At 37.7% G+C, this 18,912-nt stretch overlaps 1 protein-coding gene and 1 pseudogene across 2 annotated transcripts in view; one reads left to right on the top strand and one right to left on the bottom strand.

Annotated features, from left to right (window-relative positions):
- SGTB (small glutamine rich tetratricopeptide repeat containing beta) overlaps nt 1-18,912 on the bottom strand; it is a 48,733-nt gene that overhangs the window by 20,380 nt on the left and 9,441 nt on the right. For both annotated transcript variants that reach the window (XM_027520600.1, XM_027520601.1), the window contains exons 4-5: nt 16,148-16,217; nt 11,677-11,776 (exon numbers count right to left, since the gene is read on the bottom strand). In XM_027520600.1, coding sequence (XP_027376401.1) covers nt 11,677-11,776; nt 16,148-16,217 — 170 coding nt within the window. The remainder of the gene's footprint in view (nt 1-11,676; nt 11,777-16,147; nt 16,218-18,912) is intronic.
- Nucleotides 8,036-8,869, top strand: LOC113879270 (annotated as a pseudogene).

Here is an 18,912-nt window from a genome sequence, read left to right as displayed (position 1 = left end):
AAGCTGAGATCAAAGATTTGTGCAGTTCACCAAAGAAAGAAGAGAGGTGTCTGAATCTGCAACTAGGAAAGGAAACAGAAATCAGGCTATATTTGAATCTTCTGTGAGATGCAGCCAAACACATCAGTGTCTGAACTGAATAACAATGTGGTCTGCTCTCTCTGGACCTGCTGTCTGATTATCAGGGCATAACTAAAGAAACTCCAGCAGAACAAAGCAGCTGGCATCATCACGTTTTCAGACACGCTCACTTTCATTACCTTGTTAGAGCAAGAGCATGAATATAACTTGTGCTCTTTTATAGGAAAAAATAGGCAGAAAAAAATTTACAGGTATCTAACATTTCACATACTGTATATTATATATTTATATATATATATATATATACACGTTATAGCAAAAACCTATTCTGTAGTATTCTACCTACAGCTAGAAATTACACTGTTTTTGGAAGAAACAAATATTGAAAGCCTATAACTATATATGTATGTGTGTGTATATATTTACTCCTTACAACTACTCTATGAAATGGTTAGTATCACCTCTATTTTACAAGTGAGGATATTGAGGCTCAAAACAGTTTAGTAAGGCTACCCAAGGTCACAAAGCTGCTGCTGCTGCTAAGTCGCTCCAGTCGTGTCCGACTCTGTGCGACCCTATGGACAGCAGCCCACCAGGCTCCTCCATCCACAGGATTCTCTAGGCAAGAATACTGGAGTGGGTTGCCATTTCCTTCTCCAAGGCTTAACTGAGATTCAACTCCAAGTTCAACAAACCATCAAATCCACCTTCAACTCAAATTCCCATCAAGTGAGAGGCCTTCCAGATAAATTTTCTCCATCATGCTCCTTCTCCTTCCTGATATTTTTAATTCCAAGTCCCAGGGAACCTAATGACTACATGCTGCTTACGGAGGTGGAAGAAAACAAAACGTGTAACAATGTGGTCTCCGTTTCCATCTTTCTGGGAGCTCATGCTGTCTCTAAGCGTTCCTTGGTACAACAACCTGATGCTTTCTAATTTTCCTGTTAAATTATGCTCTCTGACATAAAATACATTCCCCTCTCCTCTGTTTACCTTTGTTCTACCTGTTCATCAAATCCACCTTCAACTCAAATTCCCATCACGTGAGAGGCCTTCCCGATAATTTTTTTCCGTCATGCTCCTTTTCTTTACCAGTATTTTAATTTCATTTATTGCTTCAGTCATTCAACCAGGTATCCATCCCCAAAACATGACACGACTCTGGGTAAGGTAATGTACTTAGCCCTGAGGCTGTACAAACAAAAAGACCTGTAAGAATACAGATGGCCCCTGACTTACCATGGTTTAAATTACAATTTTTGACTTTACAATGGGGCAAAAGCAATACCCATACAGTAGAAGCCATACTTCAAATTCTGAATTTTGATCCTTTCCTGGGCTAGTGATATGTGATATGAAACTCCCTGGTGACCCTAGGCAGTGACAGCGAGCTTCAGCTCCCAGTCAAGCCTGTGATCATGAGGGTAAACAGCTGATAAACTTACAACCATTCTGTACCCATGCAGCCATTCTACTTTTCACTTTCAGTACAGTATTCAATAAATCACACAACATTCAACACTTTTACTATAAAATAGGCTTTGTCTTAGATGAGTCTACCCAACTGTGAGACTGATACAAGTGTTATGAGCATGTTTAAGGTAGGCCAGGCTAAAATGGGTCAGTAAATTAGGTGTATTAAATGCATCTTCAACGTACGACATTTCCAAGTTTATTGGGATATGATATCACAAGTTGAGAAAGATCTGTACTCTTCAGGGATGGAAAACAGAAAACTAGCCATTTTCATATGAAATACCATTTCATATTATAAAGTACTTGGAAATGTTTTAGACCTGTAAATCATTTGCTGTTTTATGTATACAAGTGTTAATGTAAGTGTCTGGTCACTACAACATCACTGGAAATTCCTTATATTTCTTCTATGTCTTCCATGCATCCGACAAAAACTGGCTACACTCTGGTGAGGTACAGCGCTGAGTACTATAGGGAATACAGATAGATACAAGATACAATATCTGCCCCTCAGCTGAAGTAAACACGCATGCATATAATTGGGGCGTCCCTGGTGGCTCAGTGGTAAAGAATCCGCCTGCAATGCAGGAGACAGAGGAGATGCTAGTTCGATCCCTGGGCTGGGAAAGTCCTCTGGAGGAGAGCATGGCAATCCACGCCATTATTCTTGCCTGGAGAATACCATGGACAGAGGGGCCTTGTGGGCTACAGTCCATAGGATCGCAAAGAGCTGGACACAACTGAAGCGACTGAACATGCATCTATGCATATAATTACAAGGCAGAACATATATGGTAAACTTATGTAAGTGTTATACATCATGGTAAGTGCAAGGAACATAGACAAAAAAGTAAAACTAAATCATAAGTTTTCAAGAAAGGATTCATGTTTTCCTGGTATCCGAGCTGAGCCTTAAGCATCAATAGAATCTTAAAAGGCCCCAAATAGACAATTAAGTCTAGAAAACAAAGACATGCTTAAGAAATTTACCAAATGATCGTTTTCTAACATATAAAAAATCACTTATTAAAAAGTAAACTTTGGTTCATTCTAGCAAGTTTAACATGTAAACAATATTTTGATTAATAATGAACTGTGAAAATGAGTATCAAAAGATTTAGATCTGCTATTCTGAACTTCGAACTTCTGGCAGCCAGCTGGCTGAGAAAAATGGCAAGAAGTAGTTGGCAAGACTACAAGCTACTGAGATATTTATAGCCACCAGAGTCTAAAAAAATCCTAAAGCTTTCATATTTGTAATAAAAATACAAATAAAGTTTTCTAATTATTTAATATTAAATTTCATACACTATTACTGAACTTCTCAAGGAAGAAGATACTACTCAAATGCAAAAAAAGAAGCATAATTATTCATTTCAATTTAACAATAATTAAATGAAATACAAGATGGGAATTGTCAAGAATTTCTCCTATTACAGAACTAGTGAATATACGACTATTAACAAATGGTAATCTCATTAAAAATAATTTATTTTGCCTCCAATTCATCATATTTATGGTTAAGAGTATATGCCTTACTGAGCTCTATAAATAACCTATTTTCCGTTAACATTTATATCTGGTCACAACGTTCTGTGACAGTATTAAATGTATTTATTTGAAGATTTCATATGCTAAATGAAAACCTGTCCAGTCATCTGATTACAAAGAATAAAATTCAAATAAGAGCAGAGTTTGCAGAATTAATTCTCCACAAATTATTTGGATTTTCTATTTTTCTGACCTGAATTATTAGAACAGGTCAGTAAAGCAATTTTTTGTGGAGAGAGAAAATGTAGGCTTTCAGTATGGCCAGATGAAATTCCTTATGGATCCAACTCTCCCAAAGGTAACAACTATAAATGTTGGACAACACAAAAACAACAACAATTAAGGTGGCCCAGGTGCCTATGAATAGGAAAATGCCTAGACAAACTGTGATGCAGTCAAAGAACCAATACTCAGTAGTTAAAAAGAAAGAACCACGCAACAATCAGGCTGAATGCCAAAACCATTATTTGATCCAAAAAAGTCTCATACACAAGGATATGTATGGTATGATTCCTTTTTTATGAGATTCTAACAGAGACAAATATTGTCTATGGAAAAACAATAGTTTTCTCCAGTGAGTGTTTTAGGCACCTGACTCTGAAGGGAAGGTGGAACTTTCTGGGCTGGTGGCAATTTTCACTATTGTGACAGGGATGTGGAGTTATATAGGTGTATGCACTTGTCGATACTCAGTGAACATACAGTTAAGATCTGTGCTTTTTATTGCGTGTAAATTTTACCTCAAAAGAAAAGAATGTAAAATACTGAACTCTACTTAATGATATGCATACTAAAATATTTAAGGGGAAAGTATACCAATAGCTGCAGTTTACCTTGAAATGTATCAAAAATATTGCTATTGCTATTGCTAAGTCACTTCAGTCGTGTCCGACTCTGTGTGACCCCACAGACAGCAGCCCACCAGGCTCCCCCGTCCCTGGGATTCTCCAGGCAAGAACACTGGAATGGGTTGCCATTTCCTTCTCCAGTGTGTGAAAGTGAAAAGTGAAAGTGAAGTCGCTCAGTCGTGTCCCACCCTCAGTGACCCCATGGACTACAGCCTACCAGGCTCCTCCATCCATGGGATTTTCCAGGCAAGAGTACTGGAGTGGGGTGCCATTGCCTTCTCCTATCAAAAATAAGAGAGGCACAAATAGATGAATAAATGGGATATAGCAAGTAAACTAAAAAATTAGTGGCAAAATCTTGGTTGGACATATGCATATTCACTATAAACTTTCAATTTCATATGTCTTCACTAAAAATGTTTGAGATCCCCCAAAATGGAAAAAAACCCACTAGATTAATTCAGAACAAGTCCTATAAGACTAACATCATTTCTTTTCTATTTTAACAGGATTACTACCAGACTGGTAACTCAGAGAAAAATAACTGACAAGATATTTGGATCCCAATAAATTTGGATCTCTCTTCATATTCTGATTAAAGCAAACCCCCAGATTACATAAACAATAATGATAATAGCTATTGCTGTGTACAACACTCTTTACTAGACACTATTCTAGCACTTCATATGTACTAACTATTTAATCTCTACAACAATATGATAAGATAAATACTATTATCCACAATTTTACCAATGGGGAAACTAAGATGTTAGGGTAATTTGCTCAAGGTCACATACATGTAAGTGGAAGAGCCAGAAAGTAGAATTCAAAGATTGTGGGTTAGAACCCCGGTTCTTAACTACTTCCCCATGGCTGCTCCCCTAGCTGGCTCTGTAACTCATACAATGTAATATATGGTGCTCTTCTCAAATTTGTGGGTGACATGAAGCTAGGACCAAAAGCAAATACATTACAAATTATCCCAAACGATTAAGGAACATATAAATAGAAGACTAGAACGAGATAAAATTCTATAGGGATAAAATATAAGATCCTGTATTTGAGTCCAAACAACCAACTTTATCTCCTGAGACAACACTGGTGCACAGCAGGTGTTGGGCAAGAACCAGTCAAATGAACATACAACTAAGTGGCAGGATAGAGTGTGTGAAAAAGGAGGACAGGATTCAATAAGCCAAAAGCAAAATATAAATTTAGTAAAGAATGCTACAAAACACTAATATATAGGGTTTTATAGAGGTAGATTAAATGAGAACCCTAGAAGACTGTTTTACTCAAGCCAATGCCAGATATGTTAACTTCTGGGAAGTACAGAGTAATAGATACAGGTAAACTGGAAAAATTTAGAGCAGAAGTACAGGATTTAAAGTGAGCTATGTGAGGTAAAATTGAGGAAGCTGTGAACATTTGATGTGGAGAAAAGAACTCAAATGAGGATAGTAACAAAGTTCAAAAATGTAAGGGTACTGTCATGAAAAAGAAGAATCAGTTATTCTTTAACCGCCATTAGAATAAAAATAAAGTCAACTGAGAGAAGCTACAGAAGCTACAGGGAAAACAAAATCAGCATCAACAAGGAAGAATTTCCCAACAGACATAACCACAAAAGAAAAGGTAGGGGAGAATAGACATCTCAGAAGACTATGAATACCCTAAGTATGATTAAAAAAAAAACCTCAATGAAAGATTGGACCAAATTAACATAAAGATTGCTTTCAAGTCCAATATTTAGATAATAAAAGGTAATTTTTATACATCTCAGTCATGAAAAGCTTCAGATTGATTCAAATGGTTATACCAGTAACCAAAATAGACTTGGCATGATAAAATTTAAATGTAAAGGAAAAATAAGAAACTACAAGTTATCTGCCAAGTCTGTAAACAGAGCTGTCAGCCTAAAAACACTGTAATAAAATACAAAAGAAAAGAAAAACAAATATGTTTCCAGTGGTCATGTATGGATGTGAGAATTGGATTATAAAGAAAGCTGAGTGCCAAAGAATCGATGCTTTTGAACTGTGGTGCTGGAGAAGACTCTTGAGAGTCCCTTGGACTGTGAGGAGATCCAACCAGTCCATCCTAAGATCCAAGCAGTCCATCCTAAAGGAGATTAGTTCTGGGTGTTCATTGGAAGGACTAATGTTGAAGCTGAAACTCCAGTACTTTGGCCACCTCATGTGAAGAGCTGACTCATTGGAAAAGACCCTGATGCTGGGAAAGATTGAAGGCAGGAGAAGAAGGGGATGACAGAGGGTGAGATGGCTGGATGACATCACCAGCTCGATGGACGTGGGTTTGGGTGAACTCTGGGAGTTGGTGATGGACAGGGAGGCCTGGTGTGCTGCGGTTCATGGGGTCGCAAAGAGTCGGACACGACTGAGCGACTGAACTGAACTATATAAATATTTAAAACTTTCACACATGAAAAACATTAAAAGGCAAACAATAAGCTACGCAATTAGGATACAGAGGTTCAGCCTTAATACACAGCTACAGTGTCCAATACGGCAGCCAGAAGTCACAGTGTTGCTGTTGCTGTTGTCCAGTCACTGGGCCGTGAACGACTCTGCGACCCCATGGACTACGGAATGTCAGGCTTCCCTGACTTTCACTATTTTCCAGAGTTTGCTCAAATTCATGACCATTGGTGATGCTATCTAACCATCTGCTGCCTACTTCTCCTTTTGCCTCCAATCTTTCCCTGCATCAAGGTCTTGTCCAATGAGTCGGCTCTTCATATCAGGTGGCCAAAGTACTGGAGCTTCAGCTTCAGCATCAGTCCTGCCAGTGAATATTCAGGGTTGATTTCCTTTAGGATGGAATGGTTTGTCCCAGGAGTCTTCTCCAGCACCACAATTGGAAAGCATCAATTCTTTGGTGTTAGCCTTCTTTATACTCCAATTCTCACATCTGTACACGACTACTGGAAAACCAATAGTTGCTTTGATAATCGGACCTTTGTTGGCAAAGTGATGTCTCTGCTTTTTAATATCCTGACTAGGTTTGTCATAGCCTTTCTTCCAAGGAGCAAGTATCCTTTAATTTCATGGCTGCAGTCACTGTCTGCAGTGTTTTTTGAGCCCAAGAAAATAAAATTTGCCACTGTTTTCACTTTTTCCCCATCTACTTGCCATGAAGTGATGGGAACGGATGTGCCATGATCTTAATTTTTTGAATGTTGAGTTTTAAGTCAGCTTTTAAACACTCTTTTTTTACCCTCATCAAGAGACTCTTTAATTCCTCTCTGCTTTCTGCCATTAGAGTGGTGTCATTTGCATATCTGAGGTTATTGATATTTCTCCCAGCAATCTTGATCCCAGCCTGTAATTCATGCAGACTGGCTTTTCTCAGGATGTACTCTGCATACAAGTTAAATAAGCAGGGTGACAATATACAGCCTTGACATACTCATTTTCCAGTTTTGAGCCAGTCTGTTGTTTCATGTCTGGTTCTAACTGCTGCTTCTTGACCCACATACAGGTTTCTCAGGAGACAAGTAAGGTGGTCTGGTACTCCCATCCCTTGAAGAATTTTCCACAGTTTGTTGTGATTCGTGCAAAAGCTTTAGCATACGAATGAAGCAGATGTTTTTCTGGAATTCCCTTGCTTTTTCTATGTTCCAATTGATGTTGGCAATTTGATCTCTGGTTCCTCTGCCTTTTCTAAATCCAGATTGAACATCTGGAAACTCTGGGTTAACATACTGCTGAAGCCTAGCTTATAGGATTTTGAGCATAACCTTGCTAGCATGTGAAATAAGTGCAACTGTACAGCAGTTTGCACATTCTTTGGCATTGCCCTTCTTTGGGATTGGAATGAAAACTGACCTTTTCCAGTCCTGTGGCCACAGCTGAGTTTTCCATATTTGCTGGTATTCTGAGTGCAACACTTTCACAGCATCATCTTTTAGGATTTGAAATAGCTCAACTGGAATTCTATCACCTCCACTAGCTTTGTTCATAGTAATGCTTGACTTCACATTTCAGGATGTCTGGCTCTAGGTGAGTGACCACACCATCGTGGTTATCTGGGTCATTAAGAACTTTTTAGCTCTTTTTTTCTTGGCACCTCGGAGGCTGTCGGCTGCTTCAGAATGAAGCTGAACATCTCTTTCCCGGCCACTGGCTGCCAGAAGCTCATTGAAGTAGATGATGAACGAAAACTTCGTACCTTCTACGAGAAGCATATGGCCACAGAAGTTGCTTGTTGATGCTCTGGGTGGAGAATGGAAGGGTTATGTGGTCCGAATCAGTGGTGGGAACAACAAGCACGGTTTCCCCATGAAGCAGGGTGTGTTGACCCATGGCCGAGTTCGCCTGCTACTGAGTAAGGGGCATTCCTGTTACAGACCAAGGAGGACTGGAGAGCGAAAGCGCAAATCTGTACGGGGTTGCACTGTGGATGCCAGTCTGAGTGTTCTCAATTTGGTCATCGTGAAAAAAGGGGAGAAGGATATTCCTGGACTCACTGATACTACAGTGCCTCGTCGCCTGGGTCCCAAAAGAGCCAGCAGAATCCGCAAACTTCTCAATCTCTCTAAAGAGGATGATGTCTGCCAATATGTTGTGCAAAAGCCGCTAAACAAAGACGGTAAGAAACCTAGGACTAAAGCACCCAAGATTCAGCGTCTTGTGACTCCATGAGTTCTGCAGCACAAACGCCCGCGTATTGCTCTGAAGAAACAGATACTAAGAAAAATAAAGAAGAGGCTGCAGAATATGCTAAACTTTTGGCCAAGAGAATGAAGGAGGCCAAAGAAAAACGGCAGGAACAGATTGCCAAGAGACGGAGGCTGTCCTCTCTGAGAGCTTCTACTTCTGAGTCCAGTCAAAAATGAGATGTTCTAAGAGTAACAAATAAATAAGATCAGACATCAAAAAAAAAAAAAAGAACTTTTTAGTATAGTTCTTCTGTGTATTCTTGCCACCTCTTCTTAATATGTTTGTTTCTGTTAGGTCCTTGCCATTTCTGTCCTTTATTGTGCCCATCTTTGCATGAAATGTTCCCTTGATATCTCCAATTTTCTTGAATAGATCTCTAGTCCTTCTCATTCTATTGCTTTCCTCTAGAATGAGGAAAAGCATTGTTCTTTGCATTGTTAACTTAAGAAGGCTTCTCATCTCTCCTTGCTATTCTCTGGAACTCTGCTTTCAGTTGGGTATGTTTTTCCCTTTCTCCTTTGCCTTTCACTTCTTTTTTCAGCTATTTGTAAGGCCTCCTCAGACAGCCACTTTGCCTTCTTGCATTTCTTCTTCTTATGGATGGTTTTGGTTACCCCCTCCTGTACAATGTTATGAACCTCTGTTCGTAGTTCTTTAGGCACTCTGTGTATCAGATATAATCCCTTGAATCTATTTGTCACCTCCACTGTATAATCATAAGGGATTTGATTTAGGTCATACCTGAAAGGCCTAGTGGTTTTCCATACTATCTTCAATTTAAGTCTGAATTTCGCAACAAGGAGCTCATGAACTGAGCCACAGCCAGCTCCAGGTCTTGTTTTGGCTGACTGTATAGAACTTCTCCATCTTCGGCTACAAATATAATCAATCTGATTTTGGTACTGACCCTTTGGTATTGACCATGTGTAGAGCTGTCTCTTGTGTTTTTGGAAGAGGGTGTTTGCTATGACCAGTGTGTTCTCTTGGCAAAATTCTGTTAGTCTTTGCCCTGCTTCATTTTGTACTCCAAGACCAAAGTTGCCTATTACTCCAGGTATCTCTTGACTTCTTACTTTTGCACCCCAGCCCCCTATGATGAAAGGACATCTTTTTTTTTTTGGTGTTACTTCTAGAAGGTCTTGTCAGTCTTCACAGAACTGTTCAACTTCAGCTTCTTCAGCATTAGTGGTTGGGTCATAGACTTGGATTACTTTGATGTTGAATAGTTTGCCTTGGAAATGAGCCATGATCATTCTGTTGTTTTTGAGACTGCACCCAAGAACTGCATTTTGGACTCTTTTGTTGACTGTGAGGGCTACTCCATTTCTTCTCAAGGATTCTTGCCCACAGTAGTAGATATAATGGTCATCTGAATTAAATTCAGGGTTCGAATCTGGTTCTTCTGCATTGCAGGCAGATTCTTTTACCATCTGAGCCACCAGGGAAGCCCAGACAACAAAAGGCAAACTACCAGTCACATATGCCTATTTAAATTTAAATTAATTTAAACTCATCTTAAATTCAGTTCAGTTCAGTTCAGTCACTCAGTCGTGTCCGACTCTTGGTCTTAAATTAATCAACCATTAAAATTTTAGTTTCTCTATTGCACTAGCCACATTCCCAGTGCTCAACATCTACTGCAATTAGTGGCTACTCTACTGGACAATGCAGATACAGAACATTTCCATCACTGCAGAAAGTTCTATTGGAATTTTAGTATCTAACACAGAATAATTTAGTGCAGGGAATTCATTACATAGCTAATAGAAGAGCTGAGATACCTAACAGGATGTTGTGCAGGAATCCAGAGATTAGCAACAGCAGAAAGCCACTACCATCCCTAAGACAGAACAGAGTGCACAGCCCAAAACCTAATGTCACCTGGCACAAGCTGGGACCATAGCAGATATCTTAGGTGGGAGCAGGAGACAGGAAGAGAAGCAGCCTCTGCTGGATGAAGACCCTGATGGAAAAAGAGGGGACTTCTTTTTCCCTTCTCCCTTCCTTCTGCTCTCCATTTCCTGCCAGTACCTGCATGACTGAACACAGAGGTGTGAAAGGCACCTAGGAAATGCAGACCATAGTGGTCAAACCCTTGTGAAAAAGGAAAGAACAGGGAAGGAAAGAAACAAATCTGAGGTCAAACAGCCTGAAGCCTGCCACAGATACAAATAGATAATTTAGAGGTGGGGATCCCACAAATGGCCAACATTTGAAAAATGTCCAGCCTCACCAGTAATAAAATGTAAATGACAACACTCTTAAAACAAGAGTAATATTAAATTAGTAATAATAAATACTAATTCAAATACACAGCACTGATAAGGGTGTGGTAAAAACAGATACATTCATATATCCTAGGGGAGGAAAAGAATTTTCAAATATTTTCAAAGAAGCTGAAATAATTTTGAAATTAGCATCAACAAATTTTTTAACATTTTCCATACTTTTATATACTGTTAGACCAACTGAGTACATTTCCAAGGATAGATCCAAAGTCTAGAAAATCTTAAGTCCAGAAAATAATTTTAGAAATAAAGATGTTCATTGCAGCTGTATAGTATTGGGAAAAAATGGACAACTTCAATGTCCATCAGTAGGTCAAGAGTTAAGCAAAGTAAGGTACATTCATCCATTTATTAAAAAATAGTCCTGTTCGTTTGCCAGCCACAATGAAAAGTACTGGAAATATAAAAAAGATTAGGAAGTAATAGGAGACAAATTCATATCTATTTAAATAATGTTTATGAAGAATTTAAATAAACTAAGGACATGTTTGTGATATGCCCAGTGAATAAAAGATGAACCTGAAATTGATTACACTTACATCAAACAACATATGCCAACAGGTTATTAGTAACAGCAGTTGCCTGTAAGTGGTAAATTCATGAGTTTATTTTCTCCCTTCTTTATACGTTTCTAAACTTTCAAAGTTTTCTAAAGAAACAAATTTTACAGAGCTATAAAAGACTCCTTCAGAGGTATTAATGTAAATGTTTAGGAACTGTAAACCTGCCGCAATCATGCTAGTTTACCTGTTACAATAATAAACTGCATTATTTGAATCCAATTCTATCGCCTGTGTGTAACAATCCACTGCAGCAGCATAATTTTCTTCTTTCATGTGATTATTGCCTAAAACAAAGTAATCAACAGGCACAGTAAGTGCAAGATACAGGAAAAAATGTAAAGTCTGGAAGATAAATTTTAATCATAAAAAATTACAGTAATACGAAGGACAATAACATGATTTTTCAGTCACACTGGAGATAAATTTTATATAGTACTGTAGAGCTGATTCGGAGAAGGCAATGACAACCCACTCCAGTACTCTTGCCTGGAAAATCCCATGGATGGAGGAGCCTGGTGGGCTGCAGTCCATGGGGTCGGACATGACTGAGCGACTTCACTTTCACTTTTCACTTTCATGCATTGGAGGAGGAAATGGCAACCCACTCCACTGTTCTTGCCTGGAGAATCCCAGGGACAGCGGAGCCTAGTGGGCTGCCGTCTATGGGGTCACACAGAGTCGGACACGACTGAAGGGACTTAGCAGCAGCAGCAGAGCTGATACTCCTTAGCCTTCAATGTGTTTGAATGATTTTGAAGTGCAGAGTCTTTCAAAAATATTAATGTTTGAATATCTTATAAAACCAGACTTCAGTAAATGAGTAAATGCTACAGTAATGATTATCTCTTGGCAAAATCTAATCTCTTCTCACTTTCCTTATCTTCATCTCCCTCTTCCCTTTTAGAGCTGCCCAACCCTCTTCCAGGTGGACCACCCTCTACAATCTCTATCTCAGTCTGGACCTGGTTCTCCATTCCTTCCCTGTCAAAACATATACCTGCTAATGAGCAAGCCCTCCAAACATGCTGTGGGGGTAAGCTAGAAAAACTAACTGTGTCAATATGTTATTGGCAGATAATATTTTTTTTATGTATCCTTTCCAGAGATAGATTCTTTTTTAAAGAGGATTACGGGAGATTAATTTCTAGAAAGACAGCATTTCAGATACCACAGCTAAACCCACAGGATACTGATCTTCAGGAAGGGCATCTGCAGATACATCTGGCAACAATTTAGCTACGTTAATAACTGCTCAGCAAAATAAGGGATTACCTGTGGCTATCTTCTGTACTCCATTAAACAGAAAAAAAGCGGTATGCTCACTTATAATAACCAATGCTCAAAAATGGAAATTTTTAAAACACTGGGATTAGAAGGAACAATTTATATAACAAAAGCCTCTATTATTTCTTCCAGTTATCTCTAAACTAGAAGCTCTCCTATTAGCCTTTTTTTTTTTTAACAGATCATTACATACTTAATGGGAGAAGAATGTAAATTTGCAGAGAACAGGAAGATTAAAGGAAAGACATCTAAAATCATACAAAAGTTACTGCAAATTTAGAAGCGGAAATGGATATAAAGAATGATTGCTAAATGGATATAAAGTGATTTCTACCTGATTTCTCTTCGGGATGAGAAAAATGTTCTTTAGTTGTGGTGATGGCTACACAACTCTGTTAATCTACTAGAACCAATGAATTCATACATGTCACAGTGTATCATGTGGTATGTTAATTACAGCTCATTAAAGCTTTTCTTTAAAAGTCAAAAAATTAATTTAAATCCCACCTTCCATAAGAAATGAGTATAAAGCCTTTAAGGAAGAGAAAAGGATTACATAGTTTTCATGATAGTAAGAAATTAACAACATTAGTACTTTAACTACTCAGTACTTAAATAGATTAGCTTGTTCTGTGTAAAAGATTTAAATTTTCTGGGTTTTGTGGATTTTCTTTTGGATCTTTGTGTCTTGGCATGACCTATCTTGGGTTGTATTAAAACCTATAGTATGTCTTTTCCCATAAGCCACATCAAGTGTATAGATACTAAAATGTATCTATATACCTATATAGACAGATAGTGATATTAACGATAAAAAGATTCAAGTCAAAAAATATTCAATATACAAAAACTCAGGACACAGATATTTGTGAAGATGCCTATAACTAGGCACTGCACAGCACACTTAGACACAGTGCTCTCCTGTCTCCTTTATTCCTCAAGACAGCCCTTTGAGATATGTCTTTACTTCTATAACAAGGCAGGGAATGACAGCAATGAACACTTACTGGTTTTGTCTGATCTTTTTGCAGCTTTTCAGAAGCAAAGCACACAAAAATATTTGAAAACAACCTTCTGGGAAGGTACTAGCTAGCTAGAAACCTTGATTAACACAGGTAAGTATAACATGCAGCCTGGAATAACTATGCTTGACCATCTACCACAGTCATCTGTTTTCACATGAATAGCAAAATCTGTATGACAGCTGCTTTAACTTTAGAGGTAACGTGTCTTAGATGTGACATGTCCTAGGGAAAAGCAAAGGATAGGAGCTTTTGGTTAGAGGTGAAACCAGTTAAGTAATTCAGTCCACCCATGCTGCTATGGTAAATAAGCCTCACTCTGCAGCTCCTTCCAACCCTCAACTTACTAACATTCATTCTATCAAAACAAACTCAAGGAAATGCAGCCTCCCAGTGTTCTGCCATGCAGATGGAGTAAATGTGAGGGACAAAAAATAAAACTTCAGTTTGCCATTTAGTACTAGAGCTAAAGCAAGAGAGCTGCAAAAGCAAAATGTTTAGCGAAGCATATAATATTATACATCACCGAGGATTTCACACACTACAAAAGTCTAAGTGGAAGGAAAAAAAATTAGATTAAATTGCTTCAATTAGAATAATATATGAAAATGCATTTGTATCTAGATAGTTTAAATTCAGTCATTGGGGAACACTGTAATTCAAACAGCAATGAGGATCTATTACTTTATTCTATGGGTAATTTATGAAAGTCCTAATTCTAAAATTTTAAGTCACTGTAGTAATAAGATTTCTTAGAGAAAATAAAAAATTGAAAACTGAACACAGCACTTTCTAATGTAATCCAAAGAAGATAATCACACAATAGTGAAATTAAATATAAACAAAGATACAAAGACAGTGTTACTTAGGATTAAAAAAATTATCTGTCTAGGTAAGTAAATCATGGTCACACAGTATCATGGAACACTTATGCAGCCATTAAAAACACTGCTACTGCTACTGCTAAGTCACTTCAGTCGTGTCCGACTCTGTGTGACCCCATAGACGGCAGCCCACTAGGCTCCCCTGTCCCTGGGATTTTCCAGGCAAGAACACTGGAGTGGGTTGCCATTTCCTTCTCCAATGCATGAAAGTGAAAAGTGAAAGTGAAGTCGCTCAAGTCGTGTCCGACCCTCAGCGACCCCATGGACTGCAGCCTACCAGGCTCCTCCATCCATGGGATGTTCCAGGCAGGAGTACTGGAGTGGGTGCCATTGCCTTCTCTGATTAAAAACACTGATTTAGTGTAATTTATAGACCTAATAGAGAGAACCATGCTTGAAAAATGGGAAAAGCATATTCTTTTTCGTATCTACTTTTTAGACACCAACTGATTTTTTAAACAAAAACTCAACTGTCCTATTCAGAGTATGAACTAAAAAAAAAAAAAAAAAGACCAGAAAATAAAAACATTTTTGTACAGCTTCTGAACATCACAAATTCCCTAATAACTCTCTGCCCATTGCGCAGGGTCTTTTCCGACTCTCATTCACTGGTGAAGATCAGGACTCTGCCCTATAGCTCCTTACTAGAAATCTTATAGGCCTGACCAGGCTTGCCTCTATAGCTTAACATAACTGACCATGATGGAAAAATTGAACCCAGAGTCTCAATGCTGACTTATTTATAAAAATCAAGTATGCTTCAATAGCTTCCCTCGTGGCTCAGATGGTTAAGAATCTGCCTGCAATGTGGGAAACACTGGTTCAATCCCTGGGTCAGGAAGATCCTCTGGAGAAGGAAGTGGTTACCCACTCCAGTATTCTTGCCTGGAGAATTCCATGGACAAAGGAGCCTGGCAGGCTACAATCCATGGGGTGACAAAGAGTCAAATATGACTGAGGAACTAACACTTTCACGTTGAAGCTTTCTATAGCCACTATTAGAAACTTTAATAACACAGTAATCAAACATGCTAGCTAATAAACTCTTAAGTGCCATATACATACATTAACACATGTCAAAGAATTCAAAAACACTAAATACAGGAGAGTTAAAAACAATACTGAAAACCATTTTCATGTCTTTTATTTAGCATAAAGAATTTGGGATCCTAGAGTACACATAGCAAACGCAGGTACAAGAATCACCCCTTAAGTGATTTGTTTTGCTAGTTTTCCTCACAACAGATCTGCTTCTCTTGAAACAAGCCATACTTGTATCGTTCACAAGCTATCTGTATTTCCAGGCTTCTTCCCTATCACATTCACTTCTGTTTCACAAATGCCACAAGGACGTATGACAATCCGGTCTTGGCAGTATAAACCAGAATCTGACCAGTTCATAGTCACTTTCCCTAGCACTGCAGAAACTTTTACTAAATAAATAATTTTTCTATGAAACATTTACCTTCATCTTTCAACTGGTCAGCTTTTCCCATATCTTCAGGCACTGAGTTTGAGAGAGGCAGAATGTCATTCTGCAATTAAATAAAATACAATGCATTTCATTCATAGAGTCATCCCAGAGAACTATAAGTTACAGTAATTATGACTTAACCATTATTTAGTACATCAACTATAATTTCATGTCATGAAATCTATCATCTAACTAACAGTGTTAACAAGAAATAGGGGAAAACTCCCCTCACATATGTTTATTAGAAAAATGAATATGTGGAATTTTTCCAGAAAAAAAGTGAACTATGAATTAATTTTTTTTACTTGCTTTCACTATATCTAGAAATCCTACTTCATGAACAAAGAATGGAATTGATATACAAAGAATAGTAATAAAAATATGTTCAAGGGATTGTTTAGTGAAAATTCAGAAACATAGTGCTAATATTCTAAGAGAAAACCTACTAAATCAAATTCACAGGTACCAATAAAACATTTATAATATGATCCTGTTATTTAAATATATACACAAATATTCATACACATGCTGGCTGAAAATCAAACAACAGTAAGGTACACACAAAAAGTTAACAGTAGGAATATTTGGAAGTAAGATTTTTCAGTCTCTTCTTTACATCATTCCATACTGTTTAAACTTTTTAAAACAATGGTCATAAAATCCTCATAAGATAAAAAACAGTATAAGATTCCTGCTTTTAGCACCTACTATCATCCTCAAACCTCTTTTGCAATAATAACGTTCAAACCAAAGTGCTTATGAAAACTAAATAAAAATTTAGAAATGTCTTGAGTGGTAATGGAAACACAATGTATTTTTCCATTTTTGAAAGATTCTTTTTAAATTGTGTTGTTTTTAAACTTGACTCTGAAGTTAATAAATGTTTATAATTTTCAAAAAGGCATAATTTGGAGTCAATATACCTATGATTCATATTTAAAATACATTCACCATTACCTTTGTTTTGACTAAAATGGCAATAAACTTAACACTAGAAATACACTTTGTTAATTATACACAAATCTTCACAGGTACAAAATCACTATAAGGTATATAAGTTGTTCTTATTTTTTTTAATCTTTATCAATCAGTTTTTCTAAGTAAAGTTTTAACATAAAAAAGTACAGAATCAAATAGGAACATTAATAAGTAGAGATCACTACTTAAAATTGACTGTTTCAGCTCCTCAGGATGTAAGTGTAGTTCAAAGATGCATTGTTGCCCTGCAGTACTTGCTTTTAGAGTTCCTTCCATTTCAGATCTCCTAACAAGCCTAGGCAGTTTATGTGTGAAAAAGTGACTCTGGGGGGTCAAAAAATGGCATATTGAAAAATGGGTTATAGTCCATTCTGTCTTCTAAATCCTTCTGAATGATATTAATGAAATTGCCACAGTTCCACAACTTTGAAAATTAATTCTCATATTCATGAAAACATTTGAGCAGTAAACAATGTGAGGACACGTATTATCTACTTTATATAGAAGGAAAGAATCCATTTAGTATATAAACTTAATTGGGGAGGAAAGCAGTATCCTAAAAATAAACTGTCCAACATAACAACCAAGTACAATTGGAACCGCAGTGATTTCTCTAATTGTAACAGTCTTGCTGCTGCTTCAAAGAAGTTTTAGACTTTCTCTGCCACACCCTGCTAACAGACACCTACACAAGGAAGTCACACCTGTTAATAGGACTGTGAAAGGACTGATACCACAAATAACCCCATGTAGATATACTATGGAGCCGGTTTTAAGAAACTATATATTTAAAATAGTAAGCAACAAATTTTTACAAGTAAATCCAATCAGAAATAGAAAAAAAAAAAAGCTCTATTCAAACAGAATGTAAAAATCAATCTGAGTTTCCTGGGAAGAAAAATAGTTTTGATCTCTTCAGTACATCTCTTCAGTGATGACAGGAGCAAAAAGAGTGAGCAAATCCAAGCTCTGTCTCAAGCACAAGCCTCTTCTGCACGTTGGAGTAAAGGTCAGCCCTGCCGCTGCCATGCCCAGCCTCTGAAATAGGGCTCCCAGAAGAGGCCGTGAGCCCAGACAGCGAAAGAACCACAGAAACCAAAGAGAAGAAAAGCACCACAGAGACATGCCACTAGCTCCTTACATCTTCTCAGATGATTGGAATTCATCTATTTGATGAATTAATGTGTAACTGTATTATCCTTTTTCCAAGTATAAAAGGAGGAAGCAGCTTACTGCCAAATCACCATTTTCAATGCAACTCTAAGGACCTCTTCCCAGTGAATTCTACAAACAGTGTGTGTGGTATTCTCAGCAATGTCCCTGCCAGGCTGAAGATACCCTGAATGTTTCAGCTCCTCTCCTGAGTTCCTCAATCTGTACTGAAGCTTGAATACACAGTGAGAATACTAAATGAGATTCACGTGGCACCAAAATGTAATGAAAAATCACATGGGAGGTCCTGCTGGGGCCCTAAACTCACCAACCTTAAGGTTTTTCAATCTTTTCATCCATATTTCCTGAAAAGGTCAGAAACCAGAGAGCATGTAAACAGTCCCAGGGAGCAGGGATCGGCATCCTTGGATTTCAGTCTTGGCTTTGCACACTGACCACAGACCCTTTCCCTGTTTAAAGAGCCCCATTAATGGCCAAATTTGCTAAAAAATCTGTCTCAAAATGATGATGCCTCTTTTATACAGTTTCTTCCTAAACATTAAGATTTTTATTTTTAATTTGTATTTCACATTTTAGGGGAACATTAATTCAGATGTCAGAAATTT

The sequence above is a fragment of the Bos indicus x Bos taurus genome, chromosome 20 (genome assembly GCF_003369695.1).
Source record: "Bos indicus x Bos taurus breed Angus x Brahman F1 hybrid chromosome 20, Bos_hybrid_MaternalHap_v2.0, whole genome shotgun sequence".
NCBI classification, from domain to species: Eukaryota; Metazoa; Chordata; class Mammalia; order Artiodactyla; family Bovidae; genus Bos; species Bos indicus x Bos taurus.
This window is presented reverse-complemented; position numbering and strand designations above follow the sequence as displayed.